The sequence below is a fragment of the Epinephelus lanceolatus genome, chromosome 20 (assembly GCF_041903045.1).
Source record: "Epinephelus lanceolatus isolate andai-2023 chromosome 20, ASM4190304v1, whole genome shotgun sequence".
Classification (NCBI taxonomy): domain Eukaryota; kingdom Metazoa; phylum Chordata; class Actinopteri; order Perciformes; family Serranidae; genus Epinephelus; species Epinephelus lanceolatus.
Window position 1 is genome coordinate 40,198,315 of NC_135753.1, and position 27,195 is coordinate 40,225,509.

Below are 27,195 nucleotides of genomic sequence, written 5' to 3' on the forward strand. Positions count from 1 at the left end.
ACTTGTTGACAGGCTGTGATCCTTTAACCTGAAGTTAACCTGCTCTGGAGCAGGTCAGCTGTTCAGCACCAGTTACCATGGTGATTTATCCCGTAAAAAAGAGAACCCACTTTGAAGTACTGGAAACCCAGAGTTAACCCTGAAGTTACCTCACTAACTTTAAATCCTGCTTAAAGTTGGCGTACAGGCCTCTGATAGGTCAGTTGGGCAACTGATTGATCAGCCAGTTACCTGATTGGTCCGGCAGCTCCCTCAGGCCCGTTGAGCTCGGCTGGGGGGACGGGGTCCCACTTGAAGTGCAGCCCCCAGTTGAAGCCTCCCCTGACGATGGGCGAGGGCGAGTAGGACAGCGTGTCGGCTGAGATGATGTCGATGACGGGACAGACGACGGTGCGGCGGTCCTTCTGGATGGGAGCCAGCAGAGGCTGCAGCCATGCCTGGTTGACCTCACAGTGACTGTCCAGGAAGACCAACACCTCACCTTGACACACACACACACACACACACACACACAGGGTGAGGAAGAGAGCAGGATACATGGAGGTACAGAGTAGGCAGCAAGGATGTAGGGTTTAGGGTGTAGACTGTGGGGGACTCTGACTTATGAGGACCAACAGCCACAAAGAAAGATCTATCAGACAGATAGGATTTAAATAGGGATGCACGATAACTATCGGTACCGACAATTATCAGCCCGATATTGGAAAAAAATTACATCACACAGACAAGTCCGATAATTCCATTTTTTGCCGATAACTAGATCCAATTATAAATAGCCAACATTGGCTTGATTTTGCTCGTTTTCAGTCCGTTTGTTTGCCCTGTGCTGCTGCTGCCTGCTGTTGTCGTGCACATAACGTCATATTGATGCGCCACCTCAAACATAAACATGGAGCCGCCACCACCAGTGTGGGCCTTTTTTTTTTTACTGTTTCTGAAAAAGACAACGTGATTGCAGTATGCAATAAATGTTCAGCCAAAGTGCCGAGAGGGGGTAAAAAGTCCACTAGTTTAAACACATCCAGCCTGATTAGCCACTTAAAGTTTCATCATCAAACGACGGTATATGGAGAGAGTATGAGGATGTGAAGACTTAGCCGCAGCAGTCTACTGAACTATATAATGTACTCGCAAGCATTAATAAATGAAATCTAAGTCTAACCACTGACATTTGGGCACGTGACGTAAGTCCAGTCAGCATGTTAAGTCTGACAGCGCAATGGCTGGATGGAGATTATAAGATGATCAAAACAACACTGCATTCGCAGGAGTTTTCTGGGTCGCACACAGCAACAGCGATCTGTGAGGCATTTGAGGCTATGTTTATGTAAATGGATAGATCCTCATGCAGGAACTAAACTAAAGTTAAGAGAAAAACTACTTGAAAATCGTAAGCGCTAATATCGTAGGCAACTGGACTTGCTTGCATTTCTTGAAGACATTTCGCCTCTCATCCAAGAAGCTTCTTCAGTTCTAAATGACTGGTACGAAGTTGCAGGCTATAAACCCTGTGCGGGTCGTAGGGGTCACGTGAGCTCTTAGTTTCAGAGTCGTTAAGGTCACAACGTGAGTCGTTGACCCACCTGGCCACCATGTGAGTCGTTAGGGTCAGGTGGAACCAGGGGTGAATGGGTGGGTCGTCTGGGGAGGGATCCCAAGACGGCATTGCAGGTGGCGGATAAGTGGTGTCGTAAGCCACCCCCTCTGTTTAACGATGGTCGTTCCAGCTTGACGTAGATGGCTTCTTTGAAAATGTATTTTGTAAAGGTTCTCCTATGAGGGAATGTAGACCTAATCAGGTTTATTGTGGATCAGGGAAACCTTCTTTATTTGGTTTAAAATGAAAAATGATTTTGTTTTGTTCTCAAGGAACACAAGGCTTTTGTTAGAAGCCATTATTTTTGTATGGACAGTGATACACTTTATTTTTGCACTGAGTTTTTGTTCTGTAAAACCTTTTTTTATTGACTGCTGCAGCTGAGTGAAGCAATAATAAATGTTTTTGTTTTTTTAGTCATAACTTTTCTTGTTTTTGTTATGATTACAACACTAGCCATGTCTGTTACATTATTTTTATAAGTCAAAGGCAGAGTTATCATGTGAAATTTATTTTTACTCACTATATCTTTACCTTTCTTTATCTAAGGTGTGTATATAAACTATTAAAAATGTTAACGGTTATTGATATCGGCATCGGTTATGAAAAGCAGGAAGTCATCGGTTATCGGTATCGGTGGACAGAGCCATGGGAACTATTTCAAGGGAGGGGATGCTGAAAATATGAGGGTCTAGAGCACGCACGCACACACCACAAACACTCCTCTGCTGTTGATGATCGAACGCGTCACGTTTATCAACAAGGACCTAGGCTACAATGCAAAAGATCACTAGTCATTCACCACAGAAAACGATCAGGTCAGCAATGTATGCTTGCGCACATCCATCAGTACAAGTTTTATCACAAACACAACCAAACACAAATCCGAGCAACCAGGCTCAAAGATTGCAAACAATACACAACTCCACTGACTGATTATGAGCAAGGGCTTCGTTGCATTCACCACAGAAAACAATAAACAATGAAGTCAGTATGCTATCGCAAACAATATTTGGCTACACACAGACATACATCAGCGGCTGGGTACTTGCTCATAGGAAAGCCAGATTGACACAAGAAACACTGATGAAAACAACGACCATCGACACTTGACTTATTAGGCATAACGTTTTAATTACAGTTAATATCAGGCTAATGTTGGGATCAACATATTTTTACCTCACACGGCGGCACCAAATACGTTGGGATTTAATTGGCTATCAGGAATAATTAATAACTATGAATAATAATTAATAATTATGTTAAATAATGTGACTTAATTAACATTAAATCACCTCGTGGGGCACCATTCCCATAGAGGGAAAAATGATAGCCAGTTAAAGATATCAGTCTCATAAAATACGCTAAACTATTAATTTGGAGTTTTGATTAATAATTAAATTAATGACAACAACCAAAATTAACGGTAATGCCTGAAGGATTTCGGAGTTCTTGAAGCAGCAGAGGTTGACTATTCATTCACTCTTGTGCAACATTAAACAGACAGCAGGCATGATTCCAAAGAATTATATTTATTCACAAATTAGCAAAGCAAACCAAAACACACAAATTCTAACTATGTACAAGCTTGGTGTGTATATGTGTGTGTGTGTGTGTGTGTGTGTGTGTGAGTGAGAGAGAGAGAGAAAGAAGAGAAAGACAAAGGCAGGTGTGGTGATCAAAGAGCTGTTTGGTCTACAAAACAAAATGGCTGACAACAGGGAACTACAAATGGCGAATCAAAGCTGGCTTCAGGCCGTGTGGTCAGGACAAAGACAAAGGAAAAGAAGCGGGAACTTTGAGATGCCTGTTTGGATGTAGCTCTGTTGAAAGCCTGTTTGTTAATGAGTCTATGTCAATGTGACGTGTGTTGCAAACGGTCTGGATTAGTGCAGAGATTGTTTAGTTGTGTGCAAGAATCTGTGAACAGTATTAGCAAACTAAACACTTAGCTTTGGTGAAGCCAACTAATCAATGACCTAACTGCAAACTATCACAACAATAACTCAATGACAACATTAAATCACATACAACAAGTCAAACAGTCTTGCTTAGCCTGTAAAGCTGTGATAAGCTATGCCCAGTTGTTACTTTACCGATCCTTGAGTGGATGGAAGAAAGAGTCACTTGGTGGTGTGCTGCTTTGTTAGCCGACAGAAGAAGGCTGGGAAGATGGTTCCAGCTGCAGTCTTTGTTGGGTCCTTTGTTCCAAAGGTGAAACTCCGAGGAAGCTGGTCACTCAGGGTTTAGCAGAGTTAGACGCTGGGTGCTAACTCACTTGGTTCTCTTTGTTGCTGGAAAGCTAGTTGCAAACCTTGTGCTTGCACCTCTAACTTTCTGGTTCAGGTTAGAGAGTCTGTGATCAATTGCCCTCCCTTTAGTGGTTTGGGGCTATGGAGCAAGGATCTGGGCCTCTGGGCTGTTCCAGGCCCAGCCAGAAAGAGGTGTGGGCTGCTCCGCAGTTCCTGAGTAAGAGCGGGATCTGTTGGAAGGAAGCAGACTTTCTACAGATGCCTGTGACATCAGAGTCACATGTCACTGTAAAGGTCCTGTCCAATCAAGTTTTGGGACTTGAGTCTCCCTGAGGTGTGAGGTGATACCTCCTGTGGAGATGGGTGTCACATAGCTCTCTTTGTTTGAAGACAAAGAGCATGCAAAGGAAGAAGCTTTTAAATGTCCAGTGTAGATTTTACCAAATGACAAAACATCTGTGGTCCTGTGAATCCCAACACTACTGTGCATTTAGGCCTACTTTGCCAAAGTAGTGCATGAAAATGTGTCTTATCTTATGATGATAGTACTCCAAATGTGTTTTGGGGTCACACTGATGAAACTTCTCATCATGTCATGTATATCCAATTGTTCAACGTTGTCCGCGTGCACATGCATGAGTGTGAGTTGTGTAAGTCTCTTCTGTGACATAGTGCTCCTGAGCCAGGGTTTAAGGCGTCTGAGTGTGGAGAAACTCCTCTCAGACAAAGCGACAGATATAGGGAGGCACATGCAAAGTTTAATTAGTTTCTCAATTTCTCCATAAAGAGTTCTGTTATGCACGTGAAGTTTTGAGAAACCTGCGACAACTTCCTGTACTGTGCTGCAAGGAGCAGTCTCTTTAAAGATGTCTCCCAGCATCTGAAGCTGAAGTTGCAGTCGGCTGAGGTCAAACTCTGTGGGGAGACTGTGTGTCTAGTACTGCTGATGGCTTTCCATTTGCCGCGTTGTTGATCGTCTTCTCCCTGGATGCCACGACTGTCATCCCATCCTGATCAAATCGTCTGCTGAGTTCAGACTGAATCAAGTCCACAGCTTCGTAAAACTCTGACCTCCATCTGACCTCGTATAGAGCCTGTTATACAGTGCCCTCCAAAAGTATTGGAACAGTGAGGCCAATGCCTTTATTTTTATTGTAGACTGAAAATATTTGGGTTTGACATCAAAAGATGAATATGGGACAAGAGATCAACATTTCCGCTTTTATTTCCAGGTATTTACATCTGGATCTGATACACAACTTAGAAGATAGCACCTTTTGTTTGAACCCACCCATTTTTCATGAGAGCAAAAGTATTGGAACATGTGACTGACAGGTGTGTTTTGTTGCCCAGGTGTCTCCCAATTACATTGATTATTCAAACAATAAATAGCACTGAATGTCTGAGCTCAGTGTCAGATTGGGTACGATAGGTTTTGCCTGTGCAGACTGCATTTAGAGGTGGAACCAACATGAAAACCAGAGAGCTGTCTATGGGTGAAAAAGAAGCAATTGTGAATCTGAGAGAAGATGGACAATCAATCAGAGCCATTGCACAAACATTGGCCATAGCCAGTACAACCATTTGGAATGTCCTGAAGAAGAAAGAAACCACTGGTGTACTAAGCAACAGACGTCGAACAGGTAGACCAAGGAAAACATCAGCAGTTGATGACAGAAACATTGTGAGAGCTGTCAAGAAAGACCCTAAAACAACTGTTAGTGACATCAGCAACAACCTCCAGAGGGCAGGAGTGAAGGTATCACAATCTACTGTTCGCAGAAGACTTCATGAACAAAAGTACAGAGGCTACACCAGAAGATGCAAACCACTCATTAGCAAGAAGAATAGGAAGGCCAGGCTGGAATTTGCCAAAAGGTACAGAGATGAGCCTCAAAAATTCTGGGAAAAAGTTTTATGGACTGATGAGACAAAGATTAACTTTTTCCAAAGTGATGGAAAGGCGAAAGTTTGGAGAAAGAAAGGATCTGCTCATGATCCCAAACATACAAGCTCATCTGTGAAACACGGTGGAGGTAATGTCATGGCTTGGGCTTGCATGGCTTCTTCTGGGACGGGCTCTTTCATCTTCATTGATGATGTAACACATGATGGCAGCAGCAAAATGAACTCAGAAGTCTACAGAAACATTTTGTCTGCTAATTTAAAGAAAGATGCAACCAAACTGATTGGATGATCCTTCATCATGCAGCAAGATAACGACCCAAAACACACTGCCAAAACAACAAAGGAGTTCATCAGGGGCAAGAAGTGGAAGGTTTTAGACTGGCCAAGTCAGTCTCCAGACTTAAACCCAATAGAGCATGCATTTTACCTGCTGAAGAGGAGACTGAAGGGAGTAACCCCCCAAAACAAACAACAACTGAAAGAGGCTGCGTTGAAAGCCTGGAAAAGCATCACAAAAGAAGAATGCAAACGTTTGGTGATGTCAATGGGTCACAGGCTTGATGCAGTTATTGAAAGCAAAGGATTTGCAACTAAATATTAAGTCTCATTCACTTTAATCTATTTTAAGTTTATATGTTCCAATACTGTTGCTCACCTAAAAATTTTGTGTTCCATTACAAATAATGCTATCTTCTAAGTTGTGTATCAGATCCAGATGTAAATACCTGGAAATAAAAGCTGAAATGTTGATCTCTTGTCTCATATTCATCTTTTGATGTCAAACCCAAATGTTTTCAGTCTACAACAAAAGTAAACGAATTGGACTCACTGTTCCAATATTTTTGGAGGGCACTGTAGTTCTTCTGTGCTTGTGGTCTGTTGATAATGGCAGGTGTTTTGCTTTGCCTGGGCATGGTCATGGTCATGGATTCAGCATCACTGGGCATTTTTAAGACCACTCGCTTGTACTTCATTGATCACCTCACAGTGCCCTTACTCGCTCCTTCAGAAGGTTCACACACTCAATGACACCCAGAGCACATGCCTTTTTGCTCTGCAGTGTTTTCGCCACTGCCTCACAAGGGCCAAACAGCGCTTCACAGCAACAAAGGCTGAAAAGAGTTCTGCCTTTCAGTGCCTGTTTATGAAATCCGGCTACTTTGGCCCTGGTTTCCCCTCTCAGACTTTTGTCCTCCTTCAAGCCCAGTGTGGCCAGTAAGACAGGGTAGGGTGAGCAGCAGCGCTGAATCGCTTTAGTTCTCACACACCATCGTGTTGGACACAAGCCCAAAATATTGATGATGACGTCATCACAGTTGAATAGTGACTGAAACAGCTCCTTGCGTTTAGCTGACTCTTTGATGAGCACAGAAACACCCTGCACAAAGTTTAGTCCTTCTGCTACTAGGCTCACCTCGTGTGTCAATTCCTGAAGTACAAGATTCAGGCGGTGATTACAGCAGTGCACATATAGTGAATGAGGGCTTACTTCTTTCAATCGGGCCTGGACCCCAGACACACGGCCTGACATGTTAGAGGCACCGTCAAAGCAATATCCATGGAGACTAATAAGAGGAATGTTCAGCCTCAATAGAATGTCTTTGATGCATAAATATAGTGTCTCTGCAGTAGTGTCAGGGCAGTTGTAAAATCCCAAAAAGTCACTGTGTGTCTCAAGATCGTTGTCAACATACTGAAGAGAGCAGGAAAACTGCTCTGCAGTGCTGATATCAGTTGTGCCATCAGCTGTCAGCCTGTAAAAAACACTGCCCAATGCACGAGATACAAACTGCCCTTTGCACAGAATGTGCAAACTGCGCAATGATCTCATTTTGGATTGTGTTGCTATTCCAATTGTCTCGCTTCATGATCCATTCTCTTTCTTTGAGTAAGTTATAGGTCCGCTCCAACATCAACTCGTACAGGACACCATCCCATGTTGTGTCTCCTCTAAAGGGCAGTCCTTTCCTTCCTAGAAAAGAAATGGAACGGAACAAAATCTCCAGGACATTCCTTGCTGTCTGCTGTTCTTTTGCTGCTGCATCAAAAAGTAGGGCACTTATTAGCGTTTGCTTTAACCCAGCCAGTGTTCGGATAGCATCTCTGTGTACTGGCGATTTCTTGTGCAAACTCAATTTTGCTGTGGCCTTACGCCAGTTGGAAAAGCCTCTGTCTACAAACTGCCGCCCATCCCGATCTTCATCTACAGCTACTAGCTTTTTCTGCACAGCCTGAAGGCATGTAAAACAAAAAACATCCCCACTTTTCAAACCACCGAGGTGGAAAAGAACGGGAAAAGCCTTCCTCTCCAAAACGCCTACCAGGAAAAGAATGGTTATGAGGCTGGCAGGGATGTGTTAACAGTGGTTGTTGTCCTCTTGTAACGTTAGCTGCTCTTGGTTCTGGGTGGGTGCCGCTAGTGCTAGCTTCCTCCACATGGGTGCGGGTGCTGTTGGCGCCTGTTTCCTTCTCTCCCCCAGGCTCTCCTCGTTGCACGGAGCTGCTGTTGCTGCTGTTAGCTTCAGCCTCCTCTTTGGCATCCTCTTGTCGCATGGTGCTAGCCTCCTCCTCTCCACTAGCTTGACTTGCACTTGTAGTATCATGTGTGCTGCTGCTGTCAGTTGTGATTCTGAGCTGCTAGGTTTATCTTTTCTTTTTTTCATAAAGAAATCCAAAATCCAATCATGATTGCCATGTTGAACTCCTTGATGTTGCACCTTGTGCGCCTCGTTACGGACTATGCAAAGTTGCGTGAGACAAGTCAAAGTCAACTTTATCGTTAAATGTAGTTTCAAAAATAACATTTTGTAATCTAACAGGTTATCCACTTTTGAAAAAAAAAACTTTCAAAAGTTTTCCTATTTTTTTTAATTAATTTAATTTAATTTTTTTCCCCTTCCACCAGGGGTTGCTGCAGCACCCTGCGCACCCCTACTTCCCACAGTTTTGTTGGTGGGGAAAAAAGTTATCGTGCATCCCTAGATTTAAACCAGTAAAGGGCCGTTCCTGAGATGTCTAACCAGTCCCTCAGCCGGTCTACAAGGATGTGGTGATCAACAGTGTCAAAGGCTGCACTGAGATCAAGCAGAACCAGGATCGTGCATTTACCAGCATCAGAGGCCATCATGATGTCATTGGAGACCCTGAGAAGAGCGGTTTCTGTGGAATGTAACTGACGATAACCGGACTGAAATTTATCAGAAATATTGTATCTGTCCAAAGCAGTAACTAACTGGTTCGCCACAGCTTTTTCTAAAATTTTAGACACAAACTGCAGCTTGGAAATGGGCCGATAGTTGCTAAGAACAGAGGGGACAAGATTGGCCTTATTAAGAAGCAGCTGAACAACTGCTTGCTTGAAATGGGACGGGACACAACCAGAAACCAGTGAGCAATTGATTATGGAGAGCAGAGATGGAACAATAGTGCTGAAAACATTTGTCAACAAAATTGTGGGGCAGGATATATGGTGTAGGGTTTAGGGTATAGAGTGTAGAGTGTAGGGTGTAGGGTTTAGGGTATAGAGTGTAGGGTGTAGGGTGTAGGGTACAGGGTATAGGGTGTAGAGTGTAGAGTGTAGGGTGTAGGGTATAGGATGTAGGGTGTAGGGTTTAGGGTTTAGGGAAAGAGGCTGGTCTTTAGAGTTGCCGTTGTGACATAGAGAAGTATGAATGAACTGATGTGGTGACAAAGAACGAACAAATTAAGGAAGCAGCAACAAGAATGCATGGATGAAGGAAGTAGGGAATGAGGATGCAGGGAAAAGGTTATGAGGGTTAAGGAGGTGAGATGTGAGGTTGTAGGACATACCAGTAGCATGTGAGGCTCCTATCATGCGTCCTCTGATGAGTCCTTCCCTCCTCTGGTTCCTCACCAGTTTGACTTTGTCCTGCAGCTCGTCCCTGACATACCGATCCAAGTCATCCTTCAGCTCCTCTGAATAAACACACACAGACATCTGAGGAGAACCAACATGGCGTGTGGACAACATATAGAGTATCAGCAGAGACATGAGAGATGCTCAGTGGCGTTCTGCTACTGGAGGAACAGGAAGGAGATAAAGACAACATATAACCACCAGCACACACAATCAACATCATGAAACTAATGTGGATGTTACCCAGCTCGCTGTGGTCATCAACCAGGATGATCTCATGTAACAGGTAGGCCGGCGTTCGGTCCAGCACACTGTGGACGGTCCTCAGCAGGGCAGAGAACGCCTCATTGAAGAAACAGATCACTACGCTGGCAGAAGGTAGAGCAAGAGGGTACACCTTATCCCTACACCTGCAGGAAGACATTAATGATCAGTAACCAGTGGTTGATTATTATCAGTAACTAGTGGTTGATTATTATCAGTAACCAGTGGTTGATTGTGATCAGTAACCAGTGGTTCATTATTATCAGTAACCAGTGGTTCATTGTTATCAGTAACCAGTGGTTTATTATTATCAGTAACTAGTGGTTGATTATTATCAGTAACCAGTGGTTGATTATTATCAGTAACCAGTGGTTCATTGTGATCAGTAACTAGTGGTTCATTATTATCAGTAACCAGTGGTTCATTATTATCAGTAACCAGTGGTTGATTATTATCAGTAACCAGTGGTTCATTATTATCAGTAACCTGTGGTTCATTGTGATCAGTAACCAGTGGTTCATTATTATCAGTAACCAGTGGTTGATTATTATCAGTAACCAGTGGTTGATTATTATCAGTAACCTGTGGTTCATTGTGATCAGTAACTAGTGGTTCATTATTATCAGTAACCTGTGGTTCATTATTATCAGTAACCAGTGGTTCATTATTATCAGTAACCTGTGGTTCATTGTGATCAGTAACTAGTGGTTCATTATTATCAGTAACCTGTGGTTCATTATTATCAGTAACCAGTGGTTCATTATTATCAGTAACCTGTGGTTCATTGTGATCAGTAACTAGTGGTTCATTATTATCAGTAACCAGTGGTTCATTATTATCAGTAACCAGTGGTTCATTATTATCAGTAACCTGTGGTTCATTGTGATCAGTAACTAGTGGTTCATTATTATCAGTAACCAGTGGTTCATTATTATCAGTAACCAGTGGTTGATTATTTGGTTGGTTGATTATACACTTTGTGCATGTATAGGTCCTGTTTGTGCATGTGTGTGTCTTTCGGACCTGTGTGTTAATGTGTGATTCTATTTTATTTGTGTCTTGTGTGTTTGGTGTAACCATTTTGCTGTTGTGCTGCTGTCTTGGCCAGGTCACTCTTGGAAAAAAGGTTTTAAATCTCAATGAGTTTTTTACCTGGTTAAAATAAAGGATATTGATTGATTGATTGATTGATTGACAAAAGAGTGAAAAAATTGAAAATTCATTTCCCCTCAGGGGGATTAATAAACCAACTCACTGTTTTAACCATACCCTTGATCTAGTTCTGACGTATGGAATTGAAATTGATAACCTAACAGCAACCTAACAACTTTCCACAGAATCCCTCACTATCGGATCATCATTTGATTACTTTTGATTTCTTTTTACTCGATTACACGCCACTCAGCCACAGTTACTATACTAGATGTTTATCAGATAGTGCTGTCACAAAATTTAAGGAAAAGATTACTCCGTCGTTAAATCCAATACCATGTCCTTCAGTAACAGAGGTTTCCTGTACCGACTTTAACCTCTCCCGAATTGATCATTTTGTTTATAGTGCCGTAGGCTCGCTGCGAACAACGCTCGACTCTGTAGCTCCTCTTAAAAAGAAGTTAACAAAGCAAAGAAAGTTCGCTCCTTGGTATAACTCTCAAACCCGTAAGTTAAAACAAATATCGCGAAAATTTGAAAGGAATTGGCGATTAACCAAACTGGAAGAATCTCGTTTAATCTGGACAGACAGTCTCAAAACTTATAAGAGGGGCCTCCGCAATGCCAGAGCAAACTATTACTCAGCATTAATAGAAGAAAACAAGAATAACCCCAGGTTTCTATTCAGCACTGTAGCCAGGCTGACTGAGAGTCAAAGCTCTATTGAGCCTTGTATTCCTTTAGCCCTTAGCAGTAATGATTTTATGAGCTTTTTTAATGACAAAATTCTAACTATCAGAGGCAAAATTCATGACCTCCTGTCCTCAGATAGTACCTATCTAACCTCAAACACAGCTGTAAGACCTAATATATATTTAGATTGCTTCTCCCCAATTTCTCTTCAAGAATTGACCGCAGTGATTTCTTCATCTAAATCATCAACGTGTCTCTTAGACCCCATCCCAACTAGGCTACTTAAGGAGGTCTTTCCTTTAGTTAACACTCATATATTAGATATGATCAATATATCCCTATTAACAGGCTATGTACCACAGTCTTTTAAGGTAGCTGTAATTAAACCTCTACTAAAAAAGTCCACCCTGGATCCAGAGGTGTTAGCCAACTATAGACCAATATCTAATCTTCCCTTTATGTCAAAGATCCTTGAGAAAGTAGTCGCAGACCAGCTGTGTGATTTTCTCCATGATAATAATTTATTTGAGGAATTTCAGTCAGGATTTAGAGTGCATCATAGCACTGAGACAGCACTAGTTAAAATTACAAATGACCTTCTGATTGCTTCAGACAAAGGACTCGTCTCTGTACTTGTTTATTAGATCTTAGTGCGGCGTTTGACACAATTGACCATCAAATTCTGCTGCAGAGACTGGATCACTTAATTGGCCTAAAATTATAATCATTAGAAGTAAAGTATATATAAAATATATAAAGTATATATAATTAAAAAATTACAATTAAATTTAAATGATCGCAGTATTGTTAAAATGTGCTCAAAATGTTCAAAAAGCACTTACATACACACTGAAATCATTTAACCAATTTATTTTGAAAAACAAATAAATTAAAGAGCACAATGTACTGTCTAGCATGTTTGATTTTCTTTTTGTCATTCACGATTACTCCCATCACAGCCCTCACTTTGACCAGTAGAAACACAGAACGATCTGCTGCCGTAAACAACTGTATGACAACACCCCAGCGTTTTAATATTTCCTCTAGGGATGTTACCACACAGAGTAAAAGGGGGAAATGATGGTGTGAAACAGCAGAGGCACTTTGTCAACCCGCTGAGTTAATGTTACTGTCATTAGCATCAAGCTAGCAAACAATGTTATTTCTTCATAATGGAGACGGACATAAAGTAATAACATTAACAAATAGCGGCGGGGCTTTTACTCACCACAACTGCAGAGGCTCCCAGCTTCATTTGAAACAAACTACATTATAGACGGTCCGTTATTTATTAATCCCTCTGTGTGTTTATATATTTACTTTTTTTCCGCTCCCGTTGCCTTGATAAAGTTAATGCATGGCGCTGTCATTTCAAACTCAACACTTCCTGAACTTGTTTCAAATTAAAAGCCCCTTATAACCTCGGCTGAGAGAATCCCTCCATTTTCTAAACAGGCTTTTATTGTGAAACATTTGCAGGAACTTGTTGTGGAGGATAGAGTAGCTTGAATGTTTACGTATGGCGCTTCAAATGTAGCTCCTGCCATCTGCTGACGCTTTTAGGTGACTACAACAACAGTTCAGCTGGCACATGAACACATACAGTGACACAAATAATAGTGAAAATAATAAAAACAGGACAAGAATAACCCGATGACATCACACACGTCGTGAAAGACGACCGGGGATAATTAGTGAGTACCAGCGTGTAGTGTGTCATGTCTGTCGACCAAGTCACGACACGAAAAATCTCCGGAGCACTGTCTGTGCAGGTGGCTTCGGTGCCTTCCGCCATGTTTTCAGAGGCCAAACATTGCAAACTGTGCACGCAAGTTTGTGTCTGAGGAACTACTGCTGCTGCTTTTCCAGGCAATGAGCAGTTTCACCGTGAGTTTTTCAAAGTGCGGTAATCAAACACGGTTTTAATGATAATTAAAATTTGAAACGGTAATACTAACCATTGGGAATTTTTAATCGTTACATCCCTAGTCTGAACCATGATGACTGAACTATGAGTGGTTGCACTGAGATTTGAATTTTTTATTTTTTATTTTCCCCTCCCTTACCCGCTCCCACACCCCTCTTTGGCGGAGGGGATTTTCCATTGGCGGAGGGCTAAAACGGCTTTGGCAGCCACCAAAGTATTTTCTATGCAGGGAAAACCCTGATACTGTGTCCATCTTTATAAACAGTCAATGATCCACACAGCCAAGAAAATTGCATCATCAACAGTAGCCTCAAGACATTTTTATTCCGGGTATGTCCCCTTTGTCTCTCTGATGTCCGCTGTTTTTCTGCCACCAGGAGGCGCTGCTGTGATCTGACTGTGACGTCCAATAAAAGTTGGTCTACAGGGCGCTGATTACAAGAGGGGCGTGTCTCTGTTTTTAGGGTCCTACTCACAGTGTGGACGACATCAAAAAAAGAGACACGAGGACATGTTGTAGAAAACAGTCTTCACTGCTGGACCCTGATTGGCTCCAGACTGGTGGTGATGTCATGATAAACTCAGTGTCAGGTATAGGTGTGTGTGTGTGTGTGTGTGTGTGTGTGTGTGGTGCCTCTTACTGGGAGTCTCTGGTGTCGGGCAGCTCTCGGTGGTTACCCAGTCTGGTGGAGATGAGGACGTTGAAGGCGTGTCGATGGTACCCAGTGTCCCTCACTTCCTGGTCTGCTTCGTTAAATATCATCCCTGTGGACAGATGCAGTGACGTCAGCTGACCGTGTGACTGTTACAGCGACCACTGTGACCTTTAATTGATTAAGGTGGCGTCCTGTTCTCTGTTGGGCTGCTGGAGCTTTACTTCAACTCAATTTCCTGTCTGAGCGTCACATTCACTCATTCAGTCTATTATTTGTCTCCGCCCACCAGTCAGGTGTCAGTTTTGTCACAGTCAGTGGACGAATTCTTCAGTTATGGACAAAAAGGTCAATTTTCCCAGCCGCCCCTGAACACACCACCACTCACCCATCTCTGGCGACAGCTCCACCCCCTTATTGGCCGGCAGAGGCCGACGCCCCACCCTCCTGACAGCCAGGCCCTTGGTAATGGGCTGGCTGCGGTGCTGCAGGGGGGTCCTGCCATGGCCAGGCTCCACCCCCAGAGAGAAGTAGAGGAAGAGGAGGACGGACCAGGTCGCCGAGGTGACGAGGCAGCCATAACAGAAGTACCTCAGCGTGACACTGGCCATGGTGGCCGAGCGAGCATCGCCTTACATCACACTGCTACAGGGAGGGAGAGAGAGAGAGAGAGAGAGAGAGAGAGAGAGAGAGAGAGAGACGATGATGTCATGTGTTGATCATGTGATTCTTTGATCTGACAGTTTAATGCTTCGATGGCGTCACGCAGCAGGAAATGTGACTCTACTGCAGTTCCTTTCAAACTCTAACGCCAAAATAAAAATGAGGCGTGACAACGTCAGTGCGGACGATGAGACGCTGCGTGATGACGATGGAGGTCGTACAGAACAAGAAACAGCTGTTTCACCCTGTTTGATAAAACACACAGGGAGTCGTAGCTCCGTCTGACCTACAGTCACTGAATCATCACCTGGCTGTCAGCTGACACACACCTGAGCAGGTGAGTTACCACGGAGACGAGCTGAGGAGTCAGGTGTCCTGTTAATCATTCACCCTGTCTCTGCAGAGTCAGTGTATCCTGGACACACACACACACACACACACACACACACACACACACACACACACACACACACGCACACACACACACACACATCTTTTTCGGGGCAATGGGAGGCGTGAGCAAGTAACAAAACGTGTAGCTCAGCGTGTGACGTAAACAGTGATGTGGGAGGGAAGCCGCGGCTGGTCAGTCCTTCGGTGATTCTCTCATAAGTCGGCCTGTCCTTCACCGTCCCCGTCATCTGACGGTTAATGGCCTCTTCGTTTGCGAGGACAAGGAGGGAGACAGTTTTTGGACGGACCAAATGTACAGAGCTGTAAAGTTGTCCACCATGGTAGCAGTTAGCTGCTAGCTAACCGTAGCTAACTTGTTTGTCCATTGTTTGGTCTGTGACGTAATAGGTCAACAGGAAAAAGGTCCAATACTAACAAGCTGAAAGGGGGCATATCTCCACCTATCGTAGAGGAGTCGCACATACTTGGCTCAATAAATGGATTCCCCTCCCGTGCTTGTGTACTGGGACAAGGACAGTAGGCCAGTTAGATGTCCTCATCCAGCTGTGACTGTAGAAACACTTCACTGTTTCCATGGAAACGGACTGAGTGATGTGGAGGCATGTTGGACATTAAAGGAGCTATATGTAAGAAATCTAAAGCAAATAGTTGTAAAAATAATACTAATATGTCACAGAGACTAAGGAATAATGTTCATATAACATACTGATCTCACCCACAACAATAGTACAGCCAGAATATTCGCATCTAAAAAAAATTTTGCAGTCTGCAACTCATGTTTATGTTTTGAATTTGTGTTTTGGCCTGTTGAGCCACCCACTGCTGTCTACCAGTCACGCAGTCAGTAGAGTCTCAGCGCCTCGAGTCTGTAGGGGAGGGGGGGCGGACACGACTCGCGGCAGTATTTTGAATTTGAGTGCAGTACCCATTTTGGCCACATTCTTACATACAGTGCCTTTAAAGTGACGCCCTGACGGTGTCTGAATGAAACACACTCTGAGGTCATTGAAACCTTTACTTGTCCAGGTCTGTCCTGTCTGACGGTGGTGGTCCATGACCTGGTCTCATGTGGTCCACATGTCAAACACACGGTGACCCAGTGACACGTGTCTGAGTTCTACAGACAGAATAAAGGTTCCATGAATGTTACAGTGTGTTTTAGACAGCATCGAGGTGTCACCACACGTCTATGCTCTCACAGCAGTAAGATCATTCACTCAGAGATCCAAGTCACCTTTACCTTAACTCCCCCCTCACCTCTGCCCTTAACTCTCACCTCTGCCATTAACCCCCCCTTAACTCCCCCCTCACCTCTGCCCTTAACTCCCCCCTCAACTCTGCCCTTAACCCCCTCTTAACTCCCCCCTCACCTCTGCCCTTAACCCCCCCTTAACTCTGCCCTTAACCCCCCCTTAACTCCCCCCTCACCTCTGCCCTTAACTCTCACCTCTGCCCTTAACCCCCCCTTAACTCCCCCCTCACCTCTGCCCTTAACTCCCCCTTAACTCTGCCCTTAACTCCCCCCTCACCTCTGCCCTTAACTCCCCCCTCAACTCTGCCCTTAACCCCCCCTTAACTCCCCCCTCACCTCTGCCCTTAACCCCCCCTTAACTCTGCCCTTAACTCCCCCCCACCTCTGCCCTTAACTCCCCCCTCAACTCTGCCCTTACTCCCCCCTCAACTCTGCCCTTAACTCCCCCCTCACCTCTGCCCTTAACCCCCCCCCCAACTCTGCCCTTAACCCCCCCTTAACTCCCCCCTCACCTCTGCCCTTAACCCCCCCTTAACCCCCCCCCTCAACTCTACCCTTAACTCCCCCCCTCAACTCTGCCCTCACCTGCTGAATGTGAGGCCAGCTTGAGGCTCACCTGTGAGCAGCAGCACCTGCAGTATGAACCCTTCATGACACGTGACAGTATGTTATCATTGAACAGGAATATATGCCGTATTACAGACAGGAAGTTGTGGAGTTCAGAAACGTCACTGATCATTTGTATCGATCAGCGGATCAATGTCTTCTTGCCATTTCTCCTCAAACTGCGCGGATTTTAAACGGAGGTCGGTGAAGACCGTCCAGAGTGAACCCAAGGAGCTAGATCGTGTAAAACTGAGATTAAACTCAGTTTAAGAGCTGCAGGTGTGACACACTCTGGCCGTCAGGTGTGACACACACTGACCCTTCAGGTGTCACGTTAGTAGCAAAATCATTTTTACAGCTTAAGAGAAAAATTCAATCATCGAACACGAAGAAACGCGCAGAGAAGAAAAATAACGGGACCGAGGATTCCGGTTGATTTGACATGACAACAAATGAAAACAACTCGCCAGTGTTGTTGACCGGAAGTGACACAGACACTGTTTCACTTCTGAACTTCACAGCACTGAACACATTTAAGGACAGTAACGAGAAAGCTCATCTGGCTACGCTAGCTTAAACCGCGTCCGATAATGGAACTGGGTAGTATAGCGGAGGTTAGCTAGCCTCAGAGGTGGAATGTGCCGATAAGTTGAAGTTTCCGGGTTTAAATAGTTCCCTCAGAAACACTTGTTAGATGAAAGTCCACAGTTCCGCTTCAGGACCAAACTCTACTCACGGCTCATCAGCTTGTAGCCTCCGCTCCACGGTCAGTTAGCCGCCGAGCTTTGAATCAGCAGGATCTCCAGTGAGCTTCTGACTGAAGCTGCACATCAACACAAACCCTCCGTCTGTCTACGTCACAGCAAGAAACCACGTGACTTCCGCTCAAGACTTTCACAATTAAATGAACCACACTCCTGTTAAAATGAAGTGTTCAGGTCACAACTTTCAAAATAAAACGATGAAACTATTTGAAACCCACATTTGGTTTGTTTTGTTTTTTTGGGCTCGAGCAGGCGGTGCGCCCTGTAAGGATGACACAAGTTGCTAATTAACTCACTAACTCCATGGTTCATGTAACAGTGTGGTTAAAGCAATGCTGTTTACAACGAAATGTGTAGAAATAAGTAGCTATGCATGTTTTTCACCAAGACAAACAGCTCTAGTGTCAAGCCAGAGAAAGGCTACAGGTTGTATGTGAACACAAGTACCTCGGAGCTCTCATTGACTCTCTTTCAAGGCTCGGGTGAAAAAAGTCTGTGACCAGGCCAAATTCAATATTTCAAACTTCAGGTTTACTCGACAATTTATGTCAGCAGATGCAGCTAAGATGCACATGCACTCTATGGTCATTTCTCACAACTTACCGTTTAACAACCTGGTCACAGGCTAGCACCACTACTCTGAAACCATTACAGTCTCTGTATAAACACACACTTAAAATCCTTGACAAGAGATCAGCACATTTTCATCATTGCTCAATATTGAATAAATATAATTTGTTGAGTTGGGATGACATGGTTAAATATGCAGATGTTTGTGTGTTGTATAAGATTATATATGGCTTGACTTCTCCTCTGCTCAGGGAGTTTGTCAACATAAGAACAACTGCACACTGACTCACAAAGGGTGCAGCAAGAGGAGACCGCATTATGCCACTCAGGAAATCAGAATCAGAATCAGAATCAGAAATACTTTATTGATCCCCGAGGGGAAATTATTAATGTTACAGGTGCTCCTTGCAAGACAGGAAAGATACATGAAAATATAAGAAATTTAAACAATAGTATTAACAAATATATAGTTAAATAAACAGGAATTATTAACAAACATAAACGTAAATTATATACAGTACAGGCCAAAAGTTTGGACACACCTTCTCATTCAATGCGTTTTCTTTATTTTCATGACTATTTACATTGTAGATTCTCACTGAAGGTATCAAAACTATGAATGAACACATGTGGAGTTATGTACTTAACAAAAAAAGGTGAAATAACTGAAAACATGTTTTATATTCTAGTTTCTTCAAAATAGCCACCCTTTGCTCTGATTACTGCTTTGCACACTCTTGGCATTCTCTCCATGAGCTTCAAGAGGTAGTCACCTGAAATGGTTTTCCAACAGTCTTGAAGGAGTTCCCAGAGGTGTTTAGCACTTGTTGGCCCCTTTGCCTTCACTCTGCGGTCCAGCTCACCCCAAACCATCTGGATTGGGTTCAGGTCCGGTGACTGTGGAGGCCAGGTCATCTGCCGCAGCACTCCATCACTCTCCTTCTTGGTCAAATAGCCCTTACACAGCCTGGAGGTGTGTTTGGGGTCATTGTCCTGTTGAAAAATAAATGATCGTCCAACTAAACGCAAACCGGATGGGATGGCATGTCGCTGCAGGATGCTGTGGTAGCCATGCTGGTTCAGTGTGCCTTCAGTTTTGAATAAATCCCCAACAGTGTCACCAGCAAAACACCCCCACACCATCACACCTCCTCCTCCATGCTTCACAGTGGGAACCACGCATGTGGAATCCATCCGTTCACCTTTTCTGCGTCTCACAAAGACACGGCGGTTGGAACCAAAGATCTCAAATTTGGACTCATCAGACCAAAGCACAGATTTCCACTGGTCTAATGTCCATTCCTTGTGTTTCTTGGCCCAAACAAATCTCTTCTGCTTGTTGCCTCTCCTTAGCAGTGGTTTCCTAGCAGCTATTTGACCATGAAGGCCTGATTGGCGCAGTCTCCTCTTAACAGTTGTTCTAGAGATGGGTCTGCTGCTAGAACTCTGTGTGGCATTCATCTGGTCTCTGATCTGAGCTGCTGTTAACTTGCCATTTCTGAGGCTGGTGACTCGGATGAACTTATCCTCAGAAGCAGAGGTCACAGGTAACAGTTGTCCAATAGGGCTGTTGGCTGTGTATTAACCTGACTTTTGCACAACACAACTGATGGTCCCAACCCCATTGATAAAGCAAGAAATTCCACTAATTAACCCTGATAAGGCACACCTGTGAAGTGGAAACCATTTCAGGTGACTACCTCTTGAAGCTCATCGAGAGAATGCCAAGAGTATGCAAAGCAGTAATCAGAGCAAAGGGTGGCTATTTTGAAGAAACTAGAATATAAAACATGTTTTCAGTTATTTCACCTTTTTTTGTTAAGTACATAACTCCACATGTGTTCATTCATAGTTTTGATGCCTTCAGTGAGAATCTACAATGTAAATAGTCATGAAAATAAAGAAAACGCATTGAATGAGAAGGTGTGTCCAAACTTTTGGCCTGTACTGTATGTATGTATATATATATATATATATATATATATATATATATATATATATATATTGTAAACAAAATTTACACAAACACAATATATACAGTCAGGGTGAATGGGGTTATTGCACAAGTTAAATTAAGTTATTGCACAAGTTAAAGTCTCAGGGCCACTCAGAGGGAGGAGTTGTACAGTTTGATGGCCACAGGCAGGAATGATTTCCTGTGGCGCTCAGTGGTACATCTTGGTGGTTTGAGTCTCCCACTGAAAGTACTCTTGTGCCTGACCAGCACATGGTGGAGTGGGTGTGAGACATTGTCCAAGATAGTTCGTAGCTTAGACAGCATCCTCCTCTCTGACACCACCATCAGAGAGTCACACTCCGTTCCCACAACGTCACTGGCCTTGCGGATCAATTTGTTGAGTCTGTTGGCGTCCGCCACCCTCAGCCTGCTGCCCCAGCACACAACAGCATAGAGGATAGCACTGGCCACCACAGACTCATAGAAAATCCTCAGCATAGTCCGGCAGATGTTGAAGGACCTCAGTCGCCTCAGAAAATAGAGACGGCTCTGGCCCTTCCTGTAGAGAGCGTTAGTGTTCTTAACCCAGTCCAGTTTACTGTCAATGTGTACCCCCAGGTACTTACAGTCCTCTACAATGTCCACACTGACCCCTTGGATGGAAACAGGGGTCACCGGTGTCTTGGTCCTCCTCAGATCCACAGCCAGTTCCTTTGTCTTTGCCACGTTGAGCTGCAGATGGTTCTGCTCACACCATGTGACAAAGTTATCCACAACAGCCCTGTACTCATCCTCATCACCCTTGGTGATACATCCAACTATAGCAGAGTCATCAGAAAACTTCTGAAGATGGCAGGTCTCAGTGCAATAGCTGAAGTCCGTGGTGTAGAGGGTGAAGAGGAAGGGAGAGAGGACAGTCCCCTGCGTGGCCCCGGTATTGCTGACCACTCTGTCTGACACACAGCGTTGCAAGCGCACATACTGTGGTCTGCCAGTCAAGTAGTCTACAATCCAGGACACCAGGGGGGCATCCACCTGCATTGCTGTCAGCTTGTCACCCAGTAGAGCTGGACGTATGGTGTTGAATGCACTAGAGAAGTCAAAAAACATGACCCTCACAGTGCTCGCTGGCTTATCCAAATGGGCGTAGACGCGGTTGAGCAGGTAGATGATGGCGTCCTCAACTCCAAGTCGGGGCTGATAGGCGAACTGGAGGGGGTCCAAAAGTGGCTTGACCATGGGCCAGAGCTGCTCCAAGACGAGTCTCTCCAGGGTCTTCATGATGTGGGAGGTCAATGCCATGGGTCTGTAGTCCTTGGAGCCACTGGGACGTGACGTCTTTGGCACAGGAACGAGGCAGGATGTCTTCCACAGCAAGGGGACCCTCTGGAGACTCAGGCTCATGTTGAAGACATGCTGAAGTACTCCACATAGCTGGGGGGCACAGGCTTTGAGCACCCTAGGGCTGACACCATCAGGGCCTGCAGCCTTATTTGAGTGGAGTCTCATCAGCTGTCTTCTCACATGGTCAGCAGTGAAGCACATTGTGGAGGTGACGACACGTGGGGGAGGGGTGTAGTCCTCATGATGGAGAGAGCAGTCAGTCTGACCACAGGGAGAGGAGGTGTGAGGAGGAGGAGGAGGAGGGGGGGTCAAGCAGGAGGGTGTTGAGGTGTGAGAGGGAGGAGTGGGGGAGGAGGGCAGAGGGGGAGATGGTTGACCAAGACAGACAGCAGAAGAGTCGGGGGGGGATGGGCAGGGCCAGCAGTGTCAAATCTGTTAAAAAACAGATTCAGTTCATTGGCCCTGTCCATGCTGCCTTCAACTCCTCTGTGGTTGTTGGTCCTGAAGCCAGTGATGGTCCTCATTCCACTCCAGACCTCTCTCACGTTGTTCTGCTGGAGTTTCCTCTCCAGCTTCCTCCTGTATCTCTCCTTAGCCTCCCTGATCTTCATCTTCAGCTCCCCCTGTATTGTTCTCACCTCCTCCCTGTTACCAGCTCTGAAGGCCCTCTTCTTTGAGTTGAGGATGGCTTTGATGTCCTTTGTTACCCACGGTTTGTTATTTGGATAACAATGGACAGTCCTGGCTGGGACAGTGGAGTCCACACAGAAACTGATGTAGTCCGTGATGCATTCTGTGAGCCCGTCGATGTCCTCCCCATGTGGCTCACAGAGTGCCTGCCAGTCTGTCACCCCAAAACAGCCCTGCAGTGTCTCATAAGTCTCCTCCGACCATCTCCTCACTGTCCTCATGGTCGCAGGCTGGCTCTTGACTAGTGGTACATAGCAGGGGTTGAGGTGCACCAGGCTGTGGTCTGACCTACCCAGAGGGGGGAGCAGCTGTATGCATCTTTGGCGTTTGCATACAGCAAGTCCAGTGTCCTCTCCTCTCTGGTAGGACAGCTCACATACTGTGTGAATGTGGGCAATGTTGTTGCCATGGTGACATGGTTGAAGTCACCCGAGATAGCTATGAAGGCACTCGGGTGTTTAGTCTGCAGGCGGGCTATGGCGGAGTGAATGACATCACATGCCGACGTCGGGTTGGCAGAGGGGGGGATGTAAACAGTTACAATAATGGCATGTGAAAACTCCCTGGGCAAATAATACGGCCTGAGTCCAACAGCGAACAGTTCAATGTCTGGGCAACAGATATGTTCCTTAATGGAAATATGGTCAGGACTGCACCAGCGGTTAGTTACTAGAACAACACGCCCCCCTCCTTTGCGCTTACTGCTCTCGGTGCAGTCCCGGTCGGCCCGAACAGTCTGGAAGCCGCTGATGGAGACGTTGGTGTCGGGAATGTCCTGGTGAAGCACATAAGACTACATTCCCGGTACTCCTTCTGACTTTTGGCGACCGCTGTCAGCTCGTCCATCTTATTTGCCAGTGACGTCACGTTGCCCATGATGAGAGAGGGGAGACACGGCTTATAGCTTCTCTTCTCCATAAGCCTCCGTTGTCTCAACCCTGCTTTTTTCCGCCGCTGTTTACTTCCTCCCCTGCATCCTCTGTGTGTTTTCCTCCACAGTTCAGCTGGTATCTCCGATGTTCCAGCTGCCAAGCCGGCCGGCCTCAGTGCGATCAGCTGATCTCTGGAGTAAACAATGCGGCCATGAAGTTGTTGCGCAATGGTGCCGGGTCCGAATGAAATAAGTAATTCCAGAGTGAGGAAAACGAGTACAACTCTCTCAATCAGCATGTTTTGAGAGGGCGCAGTTCCAAAATTACAATCACAAAAAGCCAGCACAAATACCAAACTTAATAAAGCAAAAAAGTAAGAAAACCGAGAAAAACAAGCAGGAGCGACTGCAACAGGCTGCACGCGCGGGCGGGCGCATGCGCTCTACTGGAAAGACTGCTTTCAGTCAGTCTGCGTTCTCTGTTAAAGCTGTACTAGAATGGAACTCAATCCCAGCAACTATTAGGGAACTGGACACAAACAGTTCATTTAAAGTTAATTTAAAGAAATGGTTAATTACTACTCAGATCAGTCAGCACTAAAACTCAGTTACAACTTTTTGTTCTCAGTTTGTCTGTGCTGAACTTCCCTTGCTGTCTGCTGTCACCTGTCGCCATCTTGCTATTGTCAGTCTGCCCTCGTGTACCTGCATGCATGTCTTTTATTGTGTGTTTGCTGGCTCAGACTGCTTTATCTTATATACGGTGCGTGCTGTGTATGTCTGGGCTCATTGTATTTGTTTATGTCTTGTATTATGAGCTTGCATGTTGCATGTTCTAAAATACTGTCACTGTAGGATGTCCTGGGTGTTCTGCATGTTTAGAGATGATGAATGGTTCTGTAATTTCAATTTTATATTTTATATATATATATTTTGTTTTTTAGGGTGAATGACATATCTTCCAAATCCACTGCCGCAGGTTTGGAAGATATGTGATCTTTAAAAAAGACTCACGTTTCAAGCCCACCACGGGTCTGACCTAAACTTTTGTCAGAAAAAAAAAACAAAAAAAAAAAAACATCTGGTCCAGATTTTTTGAAGAAAATATAACTTTCAAATCCACGGCGGGTCGGGGGGCACGTTTTCTTTGAAGCTGAAATAAGTCTCAGTACAGTATGTCAGAAAAGTGACGGACGCCGCAGCTCAGTGTGTCAAGTCACATTAAAAAAAGATGATAATATAGTATCGTGTGTACTGTGGCGATCCTGTATATTTTTTAATATATTTGTTAATAAGACGGTGGTTATCAGCTGATGGCTTGCTCACCTCCAGACACACCCATCAGTGCTATCGGCCAGTGGGATGGCTCCAATCAGCTGAGCCCAGGTAGACCGGCCCCTACATTATGCTGCTCCTGGCAGTATGGCGAGAGACGCCGGCGAGTGAGAAATGACCCAGAAGTCCTCTGCGTGTTCAGCCTACCACGGCATTTTACACCGTTCAAAGTCCGCAAAATACGTGCGTTTCCCTGTGTAATATCTGAGTAAAAAATGATACAGTACGTCATGTGAAATAAAAACGTCCCACAGACGACTGACTGTCACTTTTTTATTTTCACGTTTCAAACGTTCACAGGAAACACCAAGGTTATTATCAGTCACACAATACTGATTACATCACCCTCTGACAGTTACTTCCACTGACTTCCTGCTTCCTGTCAGGAGGGGGGCCCGTGGATTCAATGAGCCCAGAGTCACGCTGTGACTGGATGAACAGCTGCTGTCACTTCTCTTCACTGATTGGTTGTCGTGCCTTCACTGGCCTTGATTGACAGCTCATTCACTCTACTGTTAGCTTGAGGGCGGGACATCTCACAGCTTTGAGTTAGCTTAGCTCTGATGACCTTTGACCTCACACACACAGGTTGAACGAGCCAGAATCAAATAAGAGCTAACATGCAGCTAACATGACGCTAACATGACGCTAACACAGCGCTAACATGGAGCTATCATTGAGTTAACATGAAGGAAACCCATCACTAAAATACAGCTCACATACCTAGAGCTAATAAAAAGCTAACAGAGGGCTAGGCAGGCCTTAAAATGCTAGCGTAAAGCTGATATTGACCTAGCATGGAGCTATTCTAGTGCTAGTAAAAGTTGATACAGAAGCAGCATAGAGCTGACGTAGTGCTAATCTACAGGTGATGTAGGGCTAACACACAACTGACCTTCCATGAAGCTAATGAAGAGCTGATGTTTAGCTGATGTAGCTAATTTAGTACTAACTGAAGCTGACACAGAGCCAATATAGAGCTAACACACAACTGACATAAAGCTAATATAGTGCTAATAGATCTAACTAAAGGCAATGAAGAGCTGATGTTTAGCTAATGTAGCATGGAGCTAATGTAGGGCTAGTGAAAGATGACACAGAGCCAGTATAGCGCTAATATACAGTACTTTTTATACAGTACTGCTACCATGGAAGTCACATAAAGCTAATGTAGTGCTAAGTAGACCTTACACAGACCTAGTGCTAATGAAAACAATGGTATCTGTTTGGAGCTGTTATTGATACTCAACACTTGGCATTTGGAATGTAGTATTCTAGCATCAGTGTGTATCAATATGTTCCAGTATTTCAGGTAACGATCCACCCACCTCTATCAACCACAAGAAAAATAACATAACATTTAGTTAATTAAAGCTAAGATAAAGTTAACATTTAGCTAATTAAAGCTAAGATAAAGCTAACATAGCTAATTCAAGCTAAGATAAAACTAACATATAGCTAATTAAAGCTAACATAAAGCTAACTTAGAGCTCATTAAAGCTAATATAAATCTAAAATATAGCCAATTAAAGTTAACATAAAGCTAACTTAGAGCTCATTAAAGCTAACATAAAGATAACGTAGAGCAAATTAAAGCTAACGTAAAGCTGACACGGCTTATTATGACTAACATAAAGCTAATGTTGAACTAACAGAATTAAATACAGCTAACAAAAAGCTAATGTTGTGCTATAGAGCTAAGGTAAACCTACAAAGGGATAATTATGGCTGATGTAGAACTAGCATGGTGCTAATTACAGCTATCATTACGTAACAGAAATACTTAGACTCTTCCTGTAAACATAAAGTAAAATAAATAAAAATCAGTGATGACTGCATCCCCGTGTTCAAACACCTGTCACTGAACGTGTCACCAACACCGTCCAATCACATGGTCTGAATTTTGATAGTGGGCGGGGCTTCACTTAAGTTTAAAAATCCCAACAACCATCAGGACTGCCTGTCGTTTGTTTTCCATCGAAGGTGCCATGAAGAATTCCAGGTTTTCCAGCATGAGACGTTTCCCTGCAGTTACTGATCATCAATGATCAATAATCATATAATACTCTGTCCTCCGGTCATCAGAAGGTTAGCTCCGCCTCCCCGCTGCACCTGCAAACAGGTAACGTTTCCTGTTTCTTAACGTAAGGTTCAGTAAACACTCCTGTTGTCACTGACATTTTAACATCTGGAGAATGTTCTCCGGAGGTTCTCTGTTGAACATCTGGAGAACACGATGCTCAGTGATGATATCACAGACTCTGACATCATCACGGGTCATAAAGACGATGGGTGGGGTCAGCGGCGCGTCCATTTGATCAGAGTCTCCGGAGATCGATACAGGAAGATGAGTTTGGCGTAAAGCTCCTCCTCCAGCTCCAGCTCACCTGTCTCTCTCACCTGAGA

General features: G+C 44.4%; 2 protein-coding genes across 4 annotated transcripts in view; both read right to left on the reverse strand.

Annotated features, from left to right (window-relative positions):
• Positions 1-18,125, reverse strand: part of galnt11 (UDP-N-acetyl-alpha-D-galactosamine:polypeptide N-acetylgalactosaminyltransferase 11 (GalNAc-T11)) — a 29,439-nt gene extending 11,314 nt beyond the window's left edge. Inside the window, exons 1-6 of one of the 2 annotated variants that reach the window (XM_033639306.2) lie at positions 17,995-18,125; positions 14,712-14,968; positions 14,312-14,435; positions 9,878-10,044; positions 9,568-9,693; positions 232-481 (exon numbers count right to left, since the gene is read on the reverse strand). In XM_033639306.2, coding sequence (XP_033495197.2) covers positions 232-481; positions 9,568-9,693; positions 9,878-10,044; positions 14,312-14,435; positions 14,712-14,934 — 890 coding nt within the window. In that variant the 5' untranslated portion in view covers positions 14,935-14,968; positions 17,995-18,125. The remainder of the gene's footprint in view (positions 1-231; positions 482-9,567; positions 9,694-9,877; positions 10,045-14,311; positions 14,436-14,711; positions 14,969-17,994) is intronic. The other variant, XM_033639307.2, reaches the window with a different exon arrangement.
• A 6,923-nt stretch (positions 18,126-25,048) lies between these two features.
• The window catches only part of LOC117265052 (piezo-type mechanosensitive ion channel component 2-like), a 107,790-nt gene continuing 105,643 nt past the window's right edge, over positions 25,049-27,195 (reverse strand). For both annotated transcript variants that reach the window (XM_078162789.1, XM_078162790.1), the window contains one exon: positions 25,049-27,189. In XM_078162789.1, the coding sequence (XP_078018915.1) occupies positions 27,088-27,189 (102 nt within the window). In that variant the 3' untranslated portion in view covers positions 25,049-27,087. The remainder of the gene's footprint in view (positions 27,190-27,195) is intronic.